General features: G+C 39.5%; 1 protein-coding gene across 1 annotated transcript; it reads right to left on the bottom strand.

Moving 5' to 3' along the window:
• Positions 1 to 1,745: 1,745 nt before the first annotated feature.
• On the bottom strand, positions 1,746 to 14,550 carry LOC110891932 (beta-caryophyllene synthase). The gene is made up of 7 exons (XM_022139395.1): positions 14,467 to 14,550; positions 14,093 to 14,369; positions 13,632 to 14,010; positions 13,083 to 13,301; positions 12,845 to 12,983; positions 12,521 to 12,769; positions 1,746 to 2,039 (listed from the first exon to the last, which is right to left on the bottom strand). The coding sequence occupies exons 1-7, from the start codon at positions 14,548 to 14,550 to the stop codon at positions 1,746 to 1,748; spliced, it is 1,641 nt and encodes a 546-aa protein (XP_021995087.1).
• Between the last annotated feature and the right edge of the window lie 8,870 nt (positions 14,551 to 23,420).

Consider the following 23,420-nt stretch of genomic DNA (forward strand, 5'->3'; position numbering starts at 1 on the left):
AAAAAGTAGTACTTAAAATATTATAAAAATCATACACCCTCACTCACCTGTCAAGACCCCATAGTGTAAACTATGAAACGAGTCAAAATGAGTAAAATTATGACGAACTATATTTTAGTGACAAATAATGAATTGTTAAGATAAGACCCTATGGTGTAAACCAAGAATGGTCAAACGGACAAACGGGTCATATGGGTCAAATGGTGATGTTATCACCATTTTAACTCGGTATTAATGTTTTGTCTTGTTAAGTTCTATACCTACAGGTAAGCATAATGGTAAGGGAATGCATTGCCATGAATTAACAAAGAGAATCGTTGGGTATTGATAACCTGTCATTGCTTGACCCCTCCAGGTATTTGTAACGGGTAATAGTTTTTGTAAGGGCTTATGTCACGACAAAAGATGGTTGACTTAGATTTGGTCATTCTTTTGTGTGGTTATACTAGTAATCGAGTAAAGTGACCCTTAGAGCCAAGAATGTGTCTATGATGCGAAATTATGGTTAAATGAGTTTTAAATACAAGGAAATTGGAAGCATCGATGTCCTTAGGGACATAATTAATCTTAATAGGATAACGAGCTAAATGCGTCGAATGGGTTTCATTTAAACTTGTAAATTTTCTCCAGTTTGGCAAAAGGCTTAAAATTTACTGAAGTACCCTCGGATAAAGGGTTCGGGAAAACTACTCTAAGGGTAGAAATTTTATAATGAGTCATATGATTGAGTTGATCATTCCATTAATTAAATATGGGAGACTTGAGCTAGAAAATGTCAAAACCTCTTAACGGGTCGATTTGGGTAAAACGCCTAACCAAAAGAAAGTATTGGAAAGTTAAGGCATTGCCCAAGGAAACAAACCATAATCTTAATTGTAGTTCGGAGAAAATAAGGTAACCTTGAGCGGGAATATAGGAGGCATGAACTAGAATGCCTAATGCCTCCTAATGGGACAGTTTGGGTAAAAACATCAAACTGAATAAAAGAAATGAAATTTAAGAATCCAGGTCCGGGTAGTGGATTACGGGTTTAAAACTTGAAGGGAAAAGTCTCAAGTGAAATAATTTGGGTTTGGATCATCTTGGGTGCAAACTCAGCGAAAAGTTGAAAAAAATGGTTAAGGGTGGGACCTTGGAAAACACTTGCAACTTTTTGAAAAATGGCCTCACCCGCATCACATGCATGAGAGACCAGCCTCCTCCACGTGTCGCGGGGGAGCCAGTCAACGAAAAAGTCAAACCGACCTCCCCCGCGCCTCGCGCAAGGGATGGATAAGCCCTCCACGTGTCGCGGGGACGCCTATTTTCAGCAAAGTTGTTTTCGTGTTTGATTTTAGTGACTGTCTATGTTTCTAATACATTGATTGTTTAGCTCAAACACTAATTGGTTGTTGTGTTTATGACAAGCTTATACAAAGGCTTGCACCGGACGCACGGTTAAGCACGCAAAGAACCAAATACTCTTAAACCGCCATCTCCTTAGGAACATCTTTTCGGGAAACTTAAAGCACGATCATGCCTGGAAAAGTTTCGAGTCTAAAACCTTAATGTTTTTGAACTATAATACAAGTGTAACATTCAGTTATGTCAGTTTGTCTGGGTTCTCAGTTAACCCGAACTTATAAGTTCTATGTTATAAAAAAGTCTAGGAACTAATCATCTGAAAAATTAAAATATTTGGTCCTAATGGAAACGAGCGTTACAGTTTCGTGTGCGTACTGAAGATCGACATGCAGAATTGAAATTCATATACTTATAGCATGAATGAGCAACGAATTTATATGACTTATAAATTCTTCTCCCGCATGTGTAAAGTTATCGTTATCTTTATACAGAACTTCCAATGTCCTTATCAAGTTGACTGTAACCATTAGTATTGGCATCGAAACATCTTTACATAAGAGGGATTCTCGGTTTACATCCTTCCACACATCTTCTATTTGCTTGTGCAACAAGTCGTAGGCATACTCTTCGGTAACATCATATTGCTTCTTGTAACTTTCAACACTTGATGGGAAATGCTTTCTCTCTTGCTCCTCCTACATGCATGCTCATTCCCAAATTTTATTAATCTTCTAAATATTACATTTTAGAGCAATCAACAAAATTTCATCACTACAAAGAATCGGAGCTTTGGCGGTGACAAAAGTCACCGCTACTGACCCCATTATCGCCGCTAAAGGTAATAGCTGCGACAAGTCGCCACTAATACCTCGACGCTATTGGTCAAAAATTGGCGCTAATAGTGTTGGCTATTGCTCTACTTTCTTGTAGTGCATTGAGAAATGTCACAATGTATGTGACACTTCGGACTTTCCCGAACAATCCTTCGATGTAACTTACGTGTGTATATTTATTAAATGAAAACCCGTGAACTTCGTGTTACATGTTATGTGTATCTGCGTGTTGGTGTATTTAGATATGTATATATATATATGTGTGCGTGTAATACATATGAGCCGAAACCACAAGCAACCCGACTCGAGACCACGGTCTCGAGTGAACATTAGTGACGGGCCGGTTTGGGCCTTGCAACACTTCTTAGCCCACCCCCCTTTATGACCGACACACACACACACGCACCCTAGCCCACTCGCAACTATATAAGCCAACCTTTACCTCCCTAAACCATTTTACACTCTCCTCTCTCTCACATTAAACCCTAAGAACACTAAACAAGATCATATCCTCCCCTCTCCTCCTTCTTCTCGGATCAACCAACATCAAGAACCCCCCCGGCTCTAGCTCGGAATCACCAACCGGAAGCTCTCGTCGATCCATCATCCTCTCACACCTTGAAGCTCTAATTGGTTAGTGTGTTTTAAGTGTTTGCCATGATTCTTGCTTGTATTAATATAGGATGATGGTATAAATTTCGGATAAAGGATTTGATGCTTGATAATGTTTGAAAAGCATGCCTAGATAACTTAGGGTGAATGTTTATGAAATTATGTGAGTATTCGGTTTTGTGGGGAGATAGTTTTGTTTCCGGTTAACAAAGGTTTGGGCATGATGTTGGATTGAGTGTTCATGACTTTCATGATTTGAGATTGTGGTTAAATATTGCTTGAATAACCTGATTTTGGTTAATTGCCATTTGGATACTTGTGATTGAATATGTTGAATGTGTGAAGAACAATTTGAATGTGTTATGAACATGATAAATATTTGAAATTGTGCTTGTTTGATCTGTTTTGGTTTGTAATCAGACAAGAAAACATGTTTTAGTGGCCTGGTACAATCTGTTACATGAAATTGCAATATCATTGGATAGTACGGTTTGCAGGTTCTAGAAGGTCTTCTTGTGCACGTTATCACGGTTGCGAGTCGCAACCTTTGGTTGCTACTCGAAACCACGCGTGACCAGTCGAAACCTCCCAGTTGCGAGTCGCAATCAGCACGCATCAAACCTGGTTGCGAGTCGCAACCAAACCTGCTAAGTCGCAATCTCCGGTTACGAGTCGTAACCAAAGCGTGACGGACCGAGACCGCAGTTGCGAGTCGCAACCTCGGTTGCGAGTCGCAACCACCTTAGTTTCGACTGGGCCGTTTTATGTTATTGGGTTTTGACTGTTTTGCTGTTTTGGGCCTTAACTGTTGGGCTGTCTATTGTTTGGGCTGTTTACTGATCTGCTAACTGGTCGTATGTTGGACTTTCTGATGACTGGGCTGCACGTATACTTGTTACTGTAGATGTTTGCATGTATGCTAAGTGTGTTTTATACGTGTTTACTTGTACCCAACTTGACCCATACTTGGTAACCATGCTAGGACGTGGTGACCAACATACTTAACCAAGTAACGTATCATACCGAGCAACCCAAGGTGAGTTCACAACTTAAAAGCATGCGTCCCGGTGGTTTGGGACACGAGACTAAAACAACCCTATCCCCTTGTAAAGGGGATACCGTCTGCACTCCTTCCCTAGTTATTGGGAAACAACTTACTTTATCTTCCCTTGTATTGGGAAACCTTTTTAGTTAATTACTGTTTATACGGATTGCAACTAACGGCACTAAACGCAACTCTATCACTCAAGTCCCTACTACATAATACCGATTAGTCGCCGGTGCCAGGCGAACGGGTTATTAGTTGATAGCGCTATTTAGGTCTTACCAGCCTCACACCGTGCCATGGTATGGGATCGGTCGTGAACTAATGTACTCAGGCATCCGTCAATGATGATAGAACATTGACATCGGGGCATCCTGCGGAAACGCATTCGGTTACCTAGTGTTCGGTATTGGAAAAACAGTTTAGTCGCTAACTTTTGGGGTAGCTCCCCATGGCATGTATAAACGGATAAATTAACTGGTGAAACAAGTTTTTGGTAATTAAAACTGGACGACTAGTGAACTCACTCAGCATTATTGTTGACCCCTTTACTGCATGCTTTGCAGGTGGCCAGTGACTGGAGCAGCTACTTGGGATGTGTAGTGGTCGTCTGCCCGTGTGTTGGGCATTTATTATGCTTACCTTATGAACACTGTTTAAAACTATTTAATTATGCTTCCGCTACTTGTTACTGTTTTAAACTTGAAACCTTAAACTCTGAACTTGATGTTTGCTAACCTTATGGTTAGTAAGTATTACTTTATTATTAACCAATGCTTAGTATAATTGGTGGCTGGATCCTGGTCAGTCACGCCCCCGAAGCGGGTGTTATCCGCGGGTGGATTTTGGGGGTGTGACAGGTTGGTATCAGAGCCATTGGTTATAGTGAACTTGGTTTTAAAAAGGGGAAAATCTTTTTGAGAAAAACCAGACTATAACCCGTGACTCGTGACGACACTACGCTCCAAGTACAAGGCTCGACTTATCTGACTTCATAGCTCGGACCCATAGTTACTTGCTTACTTGTCTTATGCTTTCTGCTTTACTATACGTACTAGTTGCCTGATTAGATAGATACATCTTCTCTCTTCTATCTTATTCTCGCTATCACGCACTCATACTATGTTTTCTGGTTATGAAGACAATGAGTGGACGCGGACGAGGAAACGTCAACATGACCCCGGCTCAGTTCACTAGCCTGCTCAACACTGTGGCTGCAGCTTTCGCAGCTCACCCTATAGGTAAACTCGATGCTTTAGGATGTTTAGATCCTACCGCCACCTCGTCTTTTCGCCTCTAAACCTATTTCGCTTCACTCCTCACAACAGGTCAGCCTGCACCTGTGCAACCACGTGTTTGTACCTTCAAGACCTTTATGGATTGCAAGCCTCTTCCTTTCAATGGCACGGAGGGTGCCATAGGCCTTCTGCACTGGATTGAGAAGGTCGAAGCTGTTTTTGCTGTCTGTGAATGCCCAACTGCTAATTGGGTGAAGTTTGCTACTGGTACTCTAGAGGGAAGCGCACTTTCATGGTGGAAAGCGCAAATTCAAATGCTTGGTCTAGAGACTGCTAACGCTACTGCATGGGAAGATTTCAAGGTTATGATCAAGGAAGAGTACTGTCACAGGGATGACATCCACAAGCTGGAGAATGAGTACTATGAACTCAAGATGGTTGGGTCAGAGATTGAGACCTACACCAAGCTGTCCAACGACTATGCTGCTCTTTGTCCAAACATGTCTCGACCTATGTATCGAAGGATCGAACTGTACATCAAGGGTCTGGCTCCAGAAATTCGAAGCCATGTAACTTCAGCCAACCACACTACCATTCAGCCGATCGTTCGACTTGCTCACAAACTCACTGATCAGGCTGTGGAAGAGGGCAGGTTGCCCAAAAGGATCAGTGCTGCGGAAGGAACTTCTAGTGATGGCAAACGAAAGTGGGATGGAAATCAGGGTAAGGATGCAAACCCTACTCAAGCCCCAGCTCAGCAAAGGAAAACTGACAACAACAAAGGCACTCAGCAACAGGGTGGCTACCGGGGAAACTACCCTAAGTGCAACAAGTGTAACAGGCACCACAATGGGGCATGTAACAAGGGTCAGTGTCAGCGATGCCACAAGATGGGGCACGAAGCCAAGGATTGTAGAAGTCAGTTCCCGGCAAGGCAAAATCAGCAACAACCCCAACAGCAACAGCAGCAGGGAAACAACAGAGTATGTTTTAAATGCGGGGCAACGGGGCACATGCGAAAGGATTGCCCTGAACTGAATCAGAATCGCAACAATCAGGGAGCTGGGAACAATGAGCAAAACAACAATGCTGGAAATGCAAGGGGCAGAGCTTTCGTGATTGGAGCTGGAGAGGCTAGGAACGATCCCAACGTCGTGGCGGGTAAGTTCCTACTTGATGATCATTATGTTTCTGTGTTATTTGATTCCGGTGCCGATGCCAGTTATGTATCCCTCCGCATTAGTAAGAAACTTAAGCATTCGCCCGCATTATTAAGTTCTAAGCATACCGTCGAGATAGCTAATGGCAAGAACATCGAGGCCACGCATGTGATCCACGACTGCACCTTAGAATTGTCTGGCCATACGTTTAGTATCGATCTTTTCCCTGTCAAACTTGGAAGCTTCGACGTTGTTATTGGTATGGATTGGTTATCCAAACATCGTGCTGAGATCCTCTGTCAAGAGAAAGCAGTTCGCATACCTCGCCATTCTGGTCAACCCCTCATCGTCAAAGGCAACAAGGGTGGAGAAGTCACAGGCATTATCTCGCTTCTAAAAGCCCAGAAGTGTTTGCAGAAAGGGCACACCGCTATCTTAGCACTCGTCACCAATACTCGCGAAAAGGAAAAGAGGATCGAAGATTTTCCTGTAGTACGCGACTATCCCGAGGTATTTCCTGAGGAACTACCTGGACTCCCTCCTCACCGTCAGGTCGAATTCCAAATCGAGCTAGCTCCTGGAGCAGCACCCATAGCTCGTGCACCGTACCGTCTAGCCCCTGCAGAACTGAAGGAACTCTCTACGCAACTACAAGAACTATTGGATAAAGGATTTATCCGTCCTAGTTCATCACCCTGGGGAGCCCCAGTGCTCTTTGTCAAGAAGAAGGACGGCACATTCCGAATGTGCATCGACTATCGTGAGTTGAACAAGGTTACCATCAAGAATCGTTACCCTCTCCCGCGCATCGACGACCTATTCGATCAGTTGCAAGGATCGAGCTACTATTCAAAGATTGACCTGCGATCAGGTTATCATCAGCTGAGAGTTCGTAACGAAGATATTTCCAAGACTGCGTTCAGGACTCGTTATGGTCATTACGAGTTCCTTGTTATGCCTTTTGGAATGACTAACGCACCTGCAGTGTTCATGGATCTTATGAACCGCGTATGTAAGCCTTACCTCGACAAATTCGTGATCGTGTTTATCGATGATATTCTGATTTACTCGAAAAGTCAAGAAGAGCATGAACAGCACCTACGCCTTATCCTCGAACTCCTTCGCAACGAGCAACTGTACGCCAAATTCTCTAAATGTGACTTCTGGCTTCGAGAAGTCCATTTCCTCGGCCATGTAGTTAATAAGAACGGAATTCATGTCGACCCAGCTAAGATCGAATCGATAAAGAACTGGCCTACACCTAAGACCCCCACTGAAGTTCGTCAATTCTTGGGTTTAGCAGGCTACTACCGCAGATTCATTCAGGGATTCTCAAAGATTGCACAACCTCTCACAACACTCACTCAGAAAGGCGTCGCCTACAAGTGGAATGCAGCACAGGAATCTGCTTTTCAGAGGCTTAAGGATAACCTCTGTAGCGCTCCTATTCTCTCGTTGCCCGACGGTACTGACGACTTTGTGGTTTACTGCGATGCGTCTATTCATGGACTCGGTTGCGTGTTAATGCAACGCGAGAAAGTTATTGCCTACGCCTCACGACAACTCAAGACGCATGAAAAGAACTACACGACGCATGACTTGGAACTGGGAGCAGTGATCTTTGCTCTTAAGATATGGAGACATTACCTGTACGGTACCAAGTGCACTATTTACACCGATCACAGGAGCCTCGAGCATATTTTTAGGCAAAAGGAATTGAACATGCGGCAACGTCGATGGGTCGAACTCTTGAATGACTACGAATGCGCCATCAAATACCATCCGGGCAAGGCCAATGTCGTGGCAGACGCCCTCAGCCGAAAGGACACTATACCAAAGCGCGTGCGAGCACTGCAACTTACCATCCAGTCTAACCTCCCTACCCAGATTCGAAATGCTCAAGTTGAAGCATTGAAGCCGGAAAACATCAGGGCTGAGTCTCTGCGAGGGTCGAGACAGCAACTAGAACAGAAAGAAGATGGTGCTTACTATGTAACAGGACGCATCTGGGTTCCACTCTTTGGAGGTTTACGTGAACTCGTGATGGACGAAGCCCACAAGTCCCGCTACTCAGTACATCCTGGTTCGGACAAGATGTACCATGACTTGAAGACTACGTATTGGTGGCCTGGCATGAAGGCCCACATAGCAACATACGTCAGCAAATGTTTGACTTGCGCGAGAGTCAAGACAGAATACCAGAAGCCAGCAGGTCTACTCCAACAACCAGAAATCCCGAAATGGAAATGGGAGCAAATTTCCATGGATTTTGTTACAGGGCTACCTAGATCTCAACGCGGAAATGATGCTATTTGGGTAATAGTGGATCGACTAACCAAGTCCGCGCACTTTCTGGCTATTAAGGAAACAGACAAGTTTTCTACCCTGGCGGAGATTTACTTAAAGGAAGTAGTCTCGAGGCACGGAGTGCCAACCTCAATTATTTCCGACCGAGACGCTCGATTTACTTCGGAACTGTGGCAAGCTATGCACAAATGCTTTGGCTCACGTTTGGATATGAGCACTGCTTATCACCCGCAAACGGATGGACAGTCCGAACGTACCATCCAGACTCTAGAAGACATGCTTAGAGCGTGTGTGATCGACTTTGGCAAGAACTGGGAGAAGCATCTACCGTTAGTAGAATTCTCATACAACAACAGCTACCACACCAGTATTCAGGCAGCACCTTTTGAGGCATTGTACGGTCGTAAATGCCGGTCACCTCTCTGCTGGGCGGAAATCGGTGATAGTCAAATCACGGGTCCCGAGATGGTGGTAGATACAACGGAAAAGATTGCCCAGATCAGACAACGCATGGCGGCAGCTCGTGACCGTCAGAAGAGCTACGCTGATAAGCGTAGGAAACCATTGGAATTCCAGGTCGGTGACCGGGTTCTACTTAAAGTCTCACCCTGGAAGGGTGTGGTTCGCTTTGGTAAACGGGGCAAGCTTAATCCGCGATATATCGGACCATTCGAAATTACCGAGAAGATCGGTAAGGTCGCTTACAGATTGAACCTGCCTGAAGAGCTGAGTGCGGTACATAACGTTTTTCACGTATCTAACCTGAAGAAGTGTTTGTCGGATGAAACACTTGTGATTCCTTTTAAGGAACTGACGATTGACGAACAGCTACACTTTACTGAGGAACCGATTGAGATCACTGATCGAGTGATCAAAACCCTCAAACGTAGCCAGATACCTCTTGTACGAGTTCGTTGGAACTTGCGACGTGGCCCAGAGTATACCTGGGAGCGGGAAGACCAGATGAAGCACAAGTATCCCCAGTTGTTCCCAAACGAAAACCCCAGCACTGAAGCTACGAACGAATTTCGGGACGAAATTCCAAACTAACGGGGGGATGATGTGACACCCCGTTGAAACGCTTTCACTTACACTAGCTTGACAGTGGCTGCCTTAACTTTCGGGACGAAAGTTCCTAAAACTTGGGGATAATGTGACACTTCGGACTTTCCCGAACAATCCTTCGATGTAACTTACGTGTGTATATTTATTAAATGAAAACCCGTGAACTTCGTGTTACATGTTATGTGTATCTGCGTGTTGGTGTATTTAGATATGTATATATATATATGTGTGCGTGTAATACATATGAGCCGAAACCACAAGCAACCCGACTCGAGACCACGGTCTCGAGTGAACATTAGTGACGGGCCGGTTTGGGCCTTGCAACACTTCTTAGCCCACCCCCCTTTATGACCGACACACACACACACGCACCCTAGCCCACTCGCAACTATATAAGCCAACCTTTACCTCCCTAAACCATTTTACACTCTCCTCTCTCTCACATTAAACCCTAAGAACACTAAACAAGATCATATCCTCCCCTCTCCTCCTTCTTCTCGGATCAACCAACATCAAGAACCCCCCCGGCTCTAGCTCGGAATCACCAACCGGAAGCTCTCGTCGATCCATCATCCTCTCACACCTTGAAGCTCTAATTGGTTAGTGTGTTTTAAGTGTTTGCCATGATTCTTGCTTGTATTAATATAGGATGATGGTATAAATTTCGGATAAAGGATTTGATGCTTGATAATGTTTGAAAAGCATGCCTAGATAACTTAGGGTGAATGTTTATGAAATTATGTGAGTATTCGGTTTTGTGGGGAGATAGTTTTGTTTCCGGTTAACAAAGGTTTGGGCATGATGTTGGATTGAGTGTTCATGACTTTCATGATTTGAGATTGTGGTTAAATATTGCTTGAATAACCTGATTTTGGTTAATTGCCATTTGGATACTTGTGATTGAATATGTTGAATGTGTGAAGAACAATTTGAATGTGTTATGAACATGATAAATATTTGAAATTGTGCTTGTTTGATCTGTTTTGGTTTGTAATCAGACAAGAAAACATGTTTTAGTGGCCTGGTACAATCTGTTACATGAAATTGCAATATCATTGGATAGTACGGTTTGCAGGTTCTAGAAGGTCTTCTTGTGCACGTTATCACGGTTGCGAGTCGCAACCTTTGGTTGCTACTCGAAACCACGCGTGACCAGTCGAAACCTCCCAGTTGCGAGTCGCAATCAGCACGCATCAAACCTGGTTGCGAGTCGCAACCAAACCTGCTAAGTCGCAATCTCCGGTTACGAGTCGTAACCAAAGCGTGACGGACCGAGACCGCAGTTGCGAGTCGCAACCTCGGTTGCGAGTCGCAACCACCTTAGTTTCGACTGGGCCGTTTTATGTTATTGGGTTTTGACTGTTTTGCTGTTTTGGGCCTTAACTGTTGGGCTGTCTATTGTTTGGGCTGTTTACTGATCTGCTAACTGGTCGTATGTTGGACTTTCTGATGACTGGGCTGCACGTATACTTGTTACTGTAGATGTTTGCATGTATGCTAAGTGTGTTTTATACGTGTTTACTTGTACCCAACTTGACCCATACTTGGTAACCATGCTAGGACGTGGTGACCAACATACTTAACCAAGTAACGTATCATACCGAGCAACCCAAGGTGAGTTCACAACTTAAAAGCATGCGTCCCGGTGGTTTGGGACACGAGACTAAAACAACCCTATCCCCTTGTAAAGGGGATACCGTCTGCACTCCTTCCCTAGTTATTGGGAAACAACTTACTTTATCTTCCCTTGTATTGGGAAACCTTTTTAGTTAATTACTGTTTATACGGATTGCAACTAACGGCACTAAACGCAACTCTATCACTCAAGTCCCTACTACATAATACCGATTAGTCGCCGGTGCCAGGCGAACGGGTTATTAGTTGATAGCGCTATTTAGGTCTTACCAGCCTCACACCGTGCCATGGTATGGGATCGGTCGTGAACTAATGTACTCAGGCATCCGTCAATGATGATAGAACATTGACATCGGGGCATCCTGCGGAAACGCATTCGGTTACCTAGTGTTCGGTATTGGAAAAACAGTTTAGTCGCTAACTTTTGGGGTAGCTCCCCATGGCATGTATAAACGGATAAATTAACTGGTGAAACAAGTTTTTGGTAATTAAAACTGGACGACTAGTGAACTCACTCAGCATTATTGTTGACCCCTTTACTGCATGCTTTGCAGGTGGCCAGTGACTGGAGCAGCTACTTGGGATGTGTAGTGGTCGTCTGCCCGTGTGTTGGGCATTTATTATGCTTACCTTATGAACACTGTTTAAAACTATTTAATTATGCTTCCGCTACTTGTTACTGTTTTAAACTTGAAACCTTAAACTCTGAACTTGATGTTTGCTAACCTTATGGTTAGTAAGTATTACTTTATTATTAACCAATGCTTAGTATAATTGGTGGCTGGATCCTGGTCAGTCACGCCCCCGAAGCGGGTGTTATCCGCGGGTGGATTTTGGGGGTGTGACAATGTAGATGTTTCAAATGATACATTGACGAACATCTAGTAGATGTAGTATGTATATTTTATTATATATATCTGGTGCAAAAGCTAGATTTGGGTTAAAATGGTACACTATTAATTAGTTAAACTATATATTTTATATAATTTTTTTTATATATACACTTTGACATTTTTTAACGCTTTATTTTAATTAGTTAAACATATATATTATATAGTTTTTTCTTTTATATTTTGTTATACTTCATGTAAAATATGGTTATCCTTTCAAACATTTTTAAGAAAGAAAACTATTATATAGTCTGTTTTGTTTTCTTAGTTAATATTAAAAATATATTGTAATAGTGTCTTGTTGTTTCAAGAAACTGGGACTATTATATGTGAATAAGTTAGTAGTGAATACCAAACACATATCTTTCAGTGCATAGTAAAGGGGATATACCTTGTGACCTGCAATGTCATTTAGAAGTCTACCAATTTTTGATGAGGCTTTGAAAAGTGGAGGTTCAGTGAGAGCCCATTTGATCGATCTATCCGTAACTATATCAGCCATGCCTAGAAAACATGATGTTATAAGTATGCTACCACCGCCTGTGACGTATGCTACCGAAGCATGCTCTTCTGTTGTTGGTATGTACCCCTCATGTAACCATTTTGCTTCCATCATGTAGCCTTTAATAAACGTTTTCATCTGTACATAAAAATTTGCGTGTTATGTGTCTTAAATTATGAAAAACTACTATAAATCAAAGCTGTTGAAACTTACAAACTCCTTGGCACAGTTAAAAAGGTCTGTTTTTCCCTCCTTTTCCAGGATTTCTTCCATTTCCTTATACATATCAAGTAGTCTTTGGTATATCAGTTTCATGTATCCTGGAAGCATGTCTAAGCATGTAACCGACCATCTACAATTGATTTACGAGTTGATTGATTAGAATCATCAATATGTATTGATACAAGGATCTAATAAATGTGTTCATTAATCTAGTTTCATGGGAAGATACCTCATAACTGCTTCTGTAAAGATCTCAAGTTCTTCGTATGTACCATAAGCATCGTAAGTGTCATCAATAACTGTTGCCATAGCAATCACTTTTGTCAAGAAAATTCTAGCAAGAGAATACTTTGGTTCAAAGTATACACCAAGTGCCCAAAAGTAGGATTCAACCAATCTATCTCTTGCATAAGGTAGATTGTTCGGGACATCAATTCCTTTCCACCACCTGCCATAAATCAACATGATGTTTACGCTCTAAGAAAATATAATCATTCATAAATTCAAAACAGGATTGGACACAGTGGCGGATCTAGGGGGTTCCTGGTCCATGAACCCCCCCGGTTTGGAAAAAAATGGAAAAATTTAGTGTAACCTTGTATGATTTGGAAAAAAAAAAATAGTTAGAATTATTGAGAATCTAGCAAAAGGAACCCCCTGAAAAAAAGAAAAAAAATCTTGGATCCGCCACTGATTGGACATAGATTATTCAAGTTGAATTTAACACACTGATATGTGTAACTAATAGAGGTAGTGGGAGTTATAAGTATGTGCATACTTGGAAAGTTGGCTAAGCTCCATTTTGTGTAATGATTGAAGCATATTGAATCCTAACTTGGCAAGCTTAAGTAGTGACTCATTATGAGAAGCTTGTTGGTAGAAATGAATGTAGCGCAACGCTTCTAGTCTTGGTAACCTCTTACGTAAAGGTTGCTCTAGTGCTTCTTGTATGTGGGACGACATGGTAGAGTTGCTACGAATAGGATCCTTTGCGATTTCAGCTAGACGAGTTCTAGTAAAAATAAGCGCTTCATCTAGTACAGTTTCACCTTGTACCCTCATGTGTGTTGCCTCGTACAACTCAAGCAATTCTTCAACATCACTAGTTAAGGACTCTTTAAAAGCTCCTTGTTCATCCTTAAAATTATCAAAAACATCTGATGCAGTTTATATAAAATATTGTATTAGCTTGAATTTTGAATTATGAAAGATTAAGTTATTGTATTTATGCATACTGACCGCATGAAATATAGAAGCCATGTTGGCGTAGGAGTCGAAACCAAAGCGAAGGGTTACTACCATTCCAGTCATCACCATAAGCCTCATAAACATGCTGCAAAGCTTTATCAATATCCTCCTCAAAATAATATGATATACCAAGGCGTTGGATTGTGTCAATTAGTTTTAACAAACGCGTATGTTCCTCTGGAACATCCAAAGCTGCCAGAATATCTTTCCTTACTTCTTCTTTCAAATCATCAACTAATCGATCCACCTCATCGGCCAGCTGTGCTTTCTGCATTCACTCACATATGATCATGTTTCTATTATTCTATACATAGACGCACACATAAAATAAACAAAGTTTTCGATATTCATTGCAATTCTTGTACCTTGTTATAGATGAGAAACTGGTCTCCCCAAACACTGGGTTGCATGTAACGAAGTGGGCGAATAACTTCTTGTTGAAAAGACATGTTTAATGGATTTACTTAGCAATAGAGTTACTATTGCTAGCATGAAAACTAAAGCCTATTTATAGACATGTTGAATGGGTCAATGACCACTTAAGCTATAATTAGTTAAGAATAAGAATATATATTCCGCTAGAAAATACCTTTTCCTATGGGCCAAAAATATAAAATAATTAACTTCATGATATCAATATTGATCCACATTTCTAGAATCGGGCAAAAAAACTACTGGCGAATTGATTGTTTGTTTTGGTTTTCCATGTTCTATAGTATCATGGTAGAATAAGAAAATACAAAAGAATTATAAAGTATGAATAAAGATAGAGCCACTAACGCCATACATATATCAGCATAAACATTTCTATATAAATAGTGTTAGCTAAGTTTATTTAACTACCTACTTTATTTTCTTTCTATCTTATAAATACAAAGTAATTTATACAAGTGTATTATACCGAATATGCCTTATAGAAAATCTGAAACGAAAATTAATGAAGAAAAGGATAAGGGAATAAAAAAATGTGATAATTGTTAGTCAAGTCATTTTAAACTTTATTATTATTATGATTATGTATTAAGTATGTTACAATCGATTTATGTATTATGTATGGGTCAAGTATTGTGTGCGGATCAAGAACAGGAGCGGGTATATTTAAACTGTCATTTGGCAGTTTTTACCGCCAAAATTAACCGCCATAATCTCATGTATATATATGTCCTGTCCGGTAACCAAGTCCGGTACCAAGACAGATTATTTCCACAGTTTTCTGTCCATTCACTTGTATTCTATCGTTCTCATTCATCACGTTCATATTCGAGTCTCCTAAATTGTTCACTATCATGAATTCTGATATGCAATACTCTTGTTTATCCGCTGCAAATTCGAATTATATCCAACAAAGTGGTTTTAGAGCCACATCAAGAATTCCTGCAGAAATTAGAATCTCCTCTACAACACTACCATGCCAACACTGTGATGATGAACAACATGAAGGGGTGAAAAACAAACGAAGGGTGAAATTATGTTTCTATTGTCACCGGCCAGGACATCAGATTTACTCGTGTAAATCAAAAGAAAATGACGAAGCAACACAATTGGTTAATCAAGCGATTAACGCCGAAATCCAAACACAAAGGATGGATGCAGGAGATCGGGGTGAAATGATCGTAACTGGCACGGACGGTGGCAAGTGGAATGACATATGGTATGTCAGTTACTCGTTCTCTCATCATTACGCCGGTAATATAAATGTCTTTAAAAGGATTAAGCATTTAATTGGTGTTGATACGAAAACTGGTGAAAACGATTTCTTGTTCATCCGGGGTATAGGGAATGTGGATGTTAAATCCAACAACGAAACTGTAAAGATACAAAGTGTTTTGTATACTCCCGAATTGAACAGAAATGTTCTAAGCATGAATCAACTAACGTTACAAGGTTTCACTGTCAAGAAAAGTGGTGATACTTGTAGGATTTACCCGATGTTTTCTCCGCCCGTGTTAAACACTATAAGTGATGTTTCTGGTCTGTCAAAAGAAGAAGAATTAGGGCTGAAAGAAAGACAGAAAGTCTTAAACTTGAACGATGTGAATGAAAAATATAAACAAGATTACTTAAATTCATACTTCGAAGAATTAAATGTTTCGAATGAACAAGAATTTGATTGGAGTCGGATGATCATAAGGGCATTAGAATTCAAGGAATTCTCCGACTGTCAAGCCCTGTTAGATATGATTGACGATCGGGATTTTGTGTTTAAGTACAAGCATGATCTGGAGATGAAATTCCAAACTATGGTGGGTTGGTTCTTAAAAGAAAAAATGGAAATAACTTCACGGGCAATACCCCCACAGTTGGATGATGGAAGGAAGATAAATTTGCTTAGTTTGTACATTATGGTCGAAAAGGATGGAGGCTATCAAAGTGTCACAATTGACAATTTGTGGCCGGCTATAGCAAAAGATCTTGGCTTTGAATATCAAGACGGAGATTTCATTAGAATTATCTATGCAATGTATTTAGATGTTCTTGTATTCTATTACAAGTTCAAATCGGTACAAAAGAAGGCACAAGACAAGGAAATGCTGGAACAAGAAGGAAACTCCATGGCTGGAAACGAAAGATCAAGAATTAGCAAAAGTGCTGATGCTGATTTATCACAAGATGATAATACAACAGACCATTATGCTTTGTTCACAGGAAACAGTTGGAATGGATCGTGGAAACTTCACAAGCGACGCCGATTCAATTTCAGTGAAGCACGAAAAGCGGTCGATGAAGCCAACAAGAGTGTTATGATGAAGCCATAATCAAGTTTACGGGAGGGTGTTAGTCAAGTCATTTTAAACTTTATTATTATTATGATTATGTATTAAGTATGTTACAATCGATTTATGTATTATGTATGGGTCAAGTATTGTGTGCGGATCAAGAACAGGAGCGGGTATATTTAAACTGTCATTTGGCAGTTTTTACCGCCAAAATTAACCGCCATAATCTCATGTATATATATGTCCTGTCCGGTAACCAAGTCCGGTACCAAGACAGATTATTTCCACAGTTTTATGTCCATTCACTTGTATTCTATCGTTCTCATTCATCACGTTCATATTCGAGTCTCTTAAATCGTTCACTATCATGAATTCTGATATGCAATACTCTTATTTATCCGCTGCAAATTCGAATGATATCCAACAATAATGAGTTATAGAGAGAACTTTGAAAACAAATTGATAATAAAAATAGGAAAACAAAATAAAAATGAGTTATAGATAGAATATATAAAAGAATGATGTTAAAAATAAGAAAACTGAGTAAAAATGAGTTACATAAGGTCATGGGGTATGGGGCTTGGGTTGGGGTGTGGGTTGGCTAAAAACGCCCAAGTCACCATCCCAGGGGCTTAGGTTGGGGTGTGGGTTTGGGGCATGGCCCCATTGGCGTGGGTTTGAAGCCGGGCGTGGGGCGGGCTAGTAGGGCTAATAAGGTGACATGGCGGGCTCTCAATGGCCAAACCAAACTCATGCCCCCAACCCAAGCTCCACCATACCCCATGGGAGTGGGTTTGAGTGGTGGGGGCTCCCATTCCACGTGTCAACAAATGCCTCAACCCAAACACAATCCAAGCCCCACCATACCCCATGGTCTAAGAAATCATTCATGACCCACAATAACTTCTATCCCTCAATTACACATAGATTTGAAAATAATTTGATGTTCCGGCTGTGAAGTGGTTTAAATTAGGAGATATGAATAATAATATACATATGTTCTAAAGAGAAACCAGTGGTCAAAACCAGTGATTGCACTACCTATTGAATGGCTTCGTTATAAACAAATTAGTATACTTCATCAAATCATCTAAGCTAATTGTTTCGTTAAACTAAATCTTCTTTTTTTTAATGGTGTACGGTTAGGATATCGTTAACCGGGTTAGTAGTTAGTATATTACTATCACCAAATTAGTATTAAAATCTCATATTGTCTAGATTTAAACACAAGACCTCCAAGAGAAATAAAACTTCCTACCTCCCACTTGACCACTACGATCATATATGTTATATATAATGCATAACACAAAGATAAAAAAATAAAAACTTTTTTTTTTCTTTAATGCCCAAGGTACAACTTACTTAAAATAGGTGTAAATTAGTATTTCAAATACTAATCACCTTTTAATCCTCTCACTTTAATTATAGTTAATTCCTTCATCTTTAACGAAATTATAGATAATTAACTAGAAGTTACATTTTACCCTTTGTAAAAAAAACTTATTACCTCACGAATTTTAAACGATCATAACATACCTTCAGTTCATACATTTCATATTTTATACCACCATTTTATATATGTATACTTAAATCTCATGTATTTATACATCTATTTCATGTATTTATACCTCAATTTTATTTATTTCTAAGCAAAAGTTTTACCCCAAGTTTAGTTTTGGCTATTAACCGTAATTAAATATGAATAAAACCAAAAATTATCAATATAACCGAATAGATCGGACTGATTAACCGAAAACCGATTGGTTAATAAAATAGGCTAACCGATGACTTCGGTTTCGATTGAGGATAATAACCGAATTAACCGTACAAAGCACACCCTGTTTGTGTTCCTGTCACATCACACTGTTTTCGTTAATATTACTCTGTTTTAACTTATTTTATTAATCTCATTATATACTAATAAAACACAAACTCAATGAACAGTACTTTTAAGCTTTTTTTTATATGTGGTTTTAGGCTATAGGGTGTGGGGATTATGGTTGGGATATGATTTGTCACCTAGGAACATGAATGGAAGGCTACACCACCCCCTTGGTTTTAGGCTATAGGGTGTGGGGATTATGGTTGGGATATGATTTGTCACCTAGGAACATGAATGGAAGGCTACACCACCCCCTTGATTGATCCACCATGGTTTGCATGGATTAAACCATGCCAACCATGGTCCTCCTTTCCATTTTTTAACAAATCATTTCCTTTTTGTTTAGAAAAAGATAATAAATAAGGGGCTAATGGTTTGGGTCATGACCATACCCTTAGGGTAGTGGTTTTAGATGGTGGATTAAAGATTAGTTACATGACACTAACATGGAGGGTCATGGTGGTCATGAGGGTCATAACCACACCCTATGGCCTTAGTGGTTTTTTACATGTGTTATGTGGTTATTTTATATATCTTAGACCGTAGCGTATGGTGGGGCGTGAGTTGGGGGCATGGTTCGACACATGGAGTATGTGGCACCCAAGACCAAAAGCCAATTTCAAAGGGGTATGGTGGGGCGTGGCTGGGGTGGCGTGGAAAAAAAACCAATTTCAAAGGGCTAGTGCTCCTGGCCAACGAGGTTCCGCCATGTCATGTTCGTAGCCCCGCCCAACGCTCGGGCTGAAACCCCCGCCTAAGGGGCCACGCCGAAACCCAAGCTCACCCGGGGTGGTGACGTGGGCGTTTGTATCCAAGCCCCGCCCCATACCCCATACCCCATAGTCTTATGTAACTTGCGTTTGTCTTTTATCGATGTAATTCACATGTCCGTATTTTTTGATCTTATCAAGATTTTTTTTCTCTATGGGTTGCTGTAATTAGTGTAGGTGAACAAAATAAACCGATACCGATCAAATTCCCGCTGTGTTGGTATATTTTTAGTCATATCATGATTTTTTTCTCTATTGGTTGCTATAACGAATGTGAGTACTGTAATTAAACGAACTGATACCCACCTACCGCGCAACGCGCGGATTTAATAACACTAGTTTAATTTTGAAAAGAATCGTTGCTTTCTTAATATATAACTTAGATTTTTTATAAACCATGCCATCGAAAATTAGTTCAGAAACAAGCCCATCCAAATATGAAAATGTATATAATAATCCAAAGAGTAAGATCAAATACAAATCACATTTTGTATACAAACTGTAAGAACCAATTAAAATGTGTCATGTGGCATCCAACCAATTATAGAAAATGGTAAAACAATAACCTAAATAATATCAATTATATTGAATTCCTTATAATTATGCTAACAAACAATTAATTCTTTATTTGGACCTTTCTTTTGTTTTTAATGTGCTTATATAATTCTCATAAAGAAAAGTGCTAATATCATTCACATATGTACTAAAATCAATTAATTTGATTAATTTTTATGTGCTAATATGATTCAAAAGTGCTACTTTTAAGTATGTATTGTTTTAGTATGTGCTAATTTAAATTTTTTTAAGTGCTAAGATCTGTTTTTGGAATCTCCTAATATGATTTTATTTTTCGAAGGATTATGATGTATTGCAATATGATATTTTTATTTTTGAATAGTATTACAAATGATTCGTTTATGGACTTCATAAAATTACACAGGCGGTCTTGAGAATTCAGGTGTCCCAGCCGAGACAGAAAAAATATGCCCCTTACCCTTAGGTCCAACAAAAATAAATAATGTAAATTATTATTTTTCTAAACAACCATAGAAGTAATAGCAATAAACGATCATTCACATCTATATATAACTGGGAATTTTTAAATTTTTTGTGCTCCTAGAAAAAACATGCCACGGCCGGACGCCCACATTGGCCCTCCTTAGAGTCTCCCCTATAAAATGATATTCCATTTATCGTTTATGAATAATGTTGTATTTGGAGGATTCACTAACTAATTTCGAACCGATTGCAGAAAAAAGAAAAAGAAAAACCTAGATTTCTACACAAATCATGTATTCACTATCAGATTAGCCATATTTGGTGGTACTACCAATGATTAACCAATGAAGTTGTGTAGATATGTAGAGAACTCAAGAATGAGTCAGTATAACCTTGTTGATGAATGTAGACAAGGGCGCAGCTTAGTGTGAAGTGGGGGGGGGGGGGGTGAACCCGCCCCCTTCAATGATTCGGTTAGAAGTGTAAAATTTCCTATTTTTCGTCGAAAATTTGAAAATTCTATAGGATTGTCCCCCCCCCCCAATTATTTTTCCTAAATATTTATACACAGGGGCGCAACTTTCAAGGGGTCGGGGCGCCCGACCCTCCGAACTTTTCGTTCAGTAATGTTATGTATGTACGCTTCGTATAAATCTTTTTTTAGTATATACGTTTTCGATCCCCAGGTTTTATAAACAACAAATTTACTTATAGAGCCCATATAAAATATTTATATAGCCCAAATAATTATATTTGGGCCCAAATATTGTATTTGTAAACATGTTTTGAAGAGTTTATAGCCCAGTTGCCCAAATAACTATAGCCCAAATAGAAAGCCTACCTTATTAAAAAAAACCCCAAATTCCCTGTGGGAATTACCACCAGTCCAGAGACGCAGGAGAACAGAACAGAAGGGGAAAAATCGTTGCTGCTGGATGCGCTGCTTGTTCGACTTTGAGTCTAAAATATATGTGATTCTTCTTCAATCTTCATAAGGTATGTGTTTTAACTCTTTAGGTTTAATTTATGGCTGCAATATATGTGATTTAGGTTGAAATTAGGGGAGAAATTGGGGCTGAATTTTTTCCCTAAACTTGTTGAATCTTTCTGTAATTATGTCTACTTTTATTTCTTTAATCTTAATGTGATTTAGATGTAAATTAGAGCTTGAAATTTAAGGTCATTTGTTAACTTATTGTGTTATTAGATTATGCTATGGGGAAGTATAAAAGCATAACTTCTTTTTCAAAAGAAGAATATTGATGATGAAAACAATGAGATTAAATGTCAAAAGGCTTCAACAAGCGAACCGGTTAATGAACCGATTAATGAAGTGAATCAAAACATTCAACAAGAGCATGATATTATTCAACATCCGATTAACATCAATGAAGTAGATGTTAGTAGTCGGCTAATCTTGACACTTCTACTTTCAACTACAACAACGGAAAGAGGATTTTCAGCAATGAAAATATTTAAGAATCGCCTTCGCAATAAGATGTCAGATTAGTATCTAGCAAACAATATGGTGATTTACATAGAAATGGAAATTGCTGAGAACTTTGATTCGGAGTCCATAACTGAAGAATTCAAAAATCTTAAAGGAAGACAGGCAGAACTATAATTCCTCATCCAGGTGAACCGAGTACCCACCTTCCTCTTCTTTTTAATGTTTTGGTGTCTTTGTTCAGTTGTTTGTTAAAACAATGTTTACTTTTTAATGTTTGAGAACGTTTTTTATTCGATATTAATGTTTGACCCGACCCAAATCGAATCACCGACGTCCGACCTGAACACATCACCTCGAAACAAAGCGATAGAAAAAAAAAATTAGGTCCGGTGACTTCCGACCTCCGGTGGAAATTTTCAAGCTTTGCCACTACTTATACAATATATAAATTGGATCCCATGACTTTCCACCCCCTCGGAACTTTTGGTCAAGCTCCGCCACTGAATGTCGCCCATGTAACTGTAAGCTTTACGTTCATCTGTTGTGCGTCGCATACCACCAGTTTGCTTATAACGCATACATCTCATTTAGCCAAGTGATCCAATTTAAGCTATAAAACCCACTTAGGCCTAATCTATATAATTGATTTAATTGATGAACAGGCCCAAAGCATTTAACAAACAGGGCCCAATGAAATTAACAAACACGCTCAAAATGCAAAGTTAATTATTAGTTATATAAAAAACTGATGAGCCCATGGCGTTATAGCCTAGTGGCATCTTAGGGGTGGGATAAGGCTTAGGGATCATTAGGTCCTAGGTTCGATTCCCAAAAGGGGGATTTTCCTAGATTTATTGGGTTTCCTTCAGGATTTTTGTATAGGCATTTTGCCTAGTGGAGATGGATATGATCGGGTGGTACCATCGGTGGTACGATGATACTCTAGTGGTCCGTAAGCGATATATATATATATATATATATATATATATATATATATATATATATATATATATATATATATATATATATATATATATATATATATATATATATATAGGGTAAGGTTCATTTGAGAACCACCCTTATTGCGAGAACCGCTTGAACCAATGTGAACACAAAAAAAAAATACCTAAAAAAATCCAAAAACCACACAATTTTTTTTATTATTTTTCTAATAAAAATCACTATATTTCGTTACCAAAAGAAAAAAAAACTTTTTTTTCAAGTAACAGTTATGGATACACATGTGCATATGTATCATTTCTTGGACAAATTTCGTAATATATTACCGGTAGTAGAAAAATGCACTTTCATTTACATTACAATCCGCAATACACTAATTTTTAAATTACCAATATTAAGAATGCATATGTGCATCATTATGTAAAACCATCATATAACGTGTTTTGGTACAAAAAGTTTGTGATTTTAAATGATGAAGTAGGCCCATATACATGTGTTTTGTTTAGTTATATCTAGTGGTTGATGGTTTGATTATATT

Source organism: Helianthus annuus, chromosome 11, assembly GCF_002127325.2.
Source record: "Helianthus annuus cultivar XRQ/B chromosome 11, HanXRQr2.0-SUNRISE, whole genome shotgun sequence".
Taxonomy (NCBI): Eukaryota; Viridiplantae; Streptophyta; class Magnoliopsida; order Asterales; family Asteraceae; genus Helianthus; species Helianthus annuus.

Bases quoted from the DNA above. Each gene is read 5' to 3' on its own strand.
- LOC110891932 (XM_022139395.1), bottom strand. From the start codon at position 14,550: ATGTCTTTTCAACAAGAAGTTATTCGCCCACTTCGTTACATGCAACCC. The intron at 14,011-14,092 runs GTCAGTATGCAT...AAACTGCATCAG, and splicing joins TGGCTTCTATATTTCATGCG to ATGTTTTTGATAATTTTAAG. The intron at 13,302-13,631 runs GTATGCACATAC...GATTTATGGCAG, and splicing joins GAGCTTAGCCAACTTTCCAA to GTGGTGGAAAGGAATTGATG.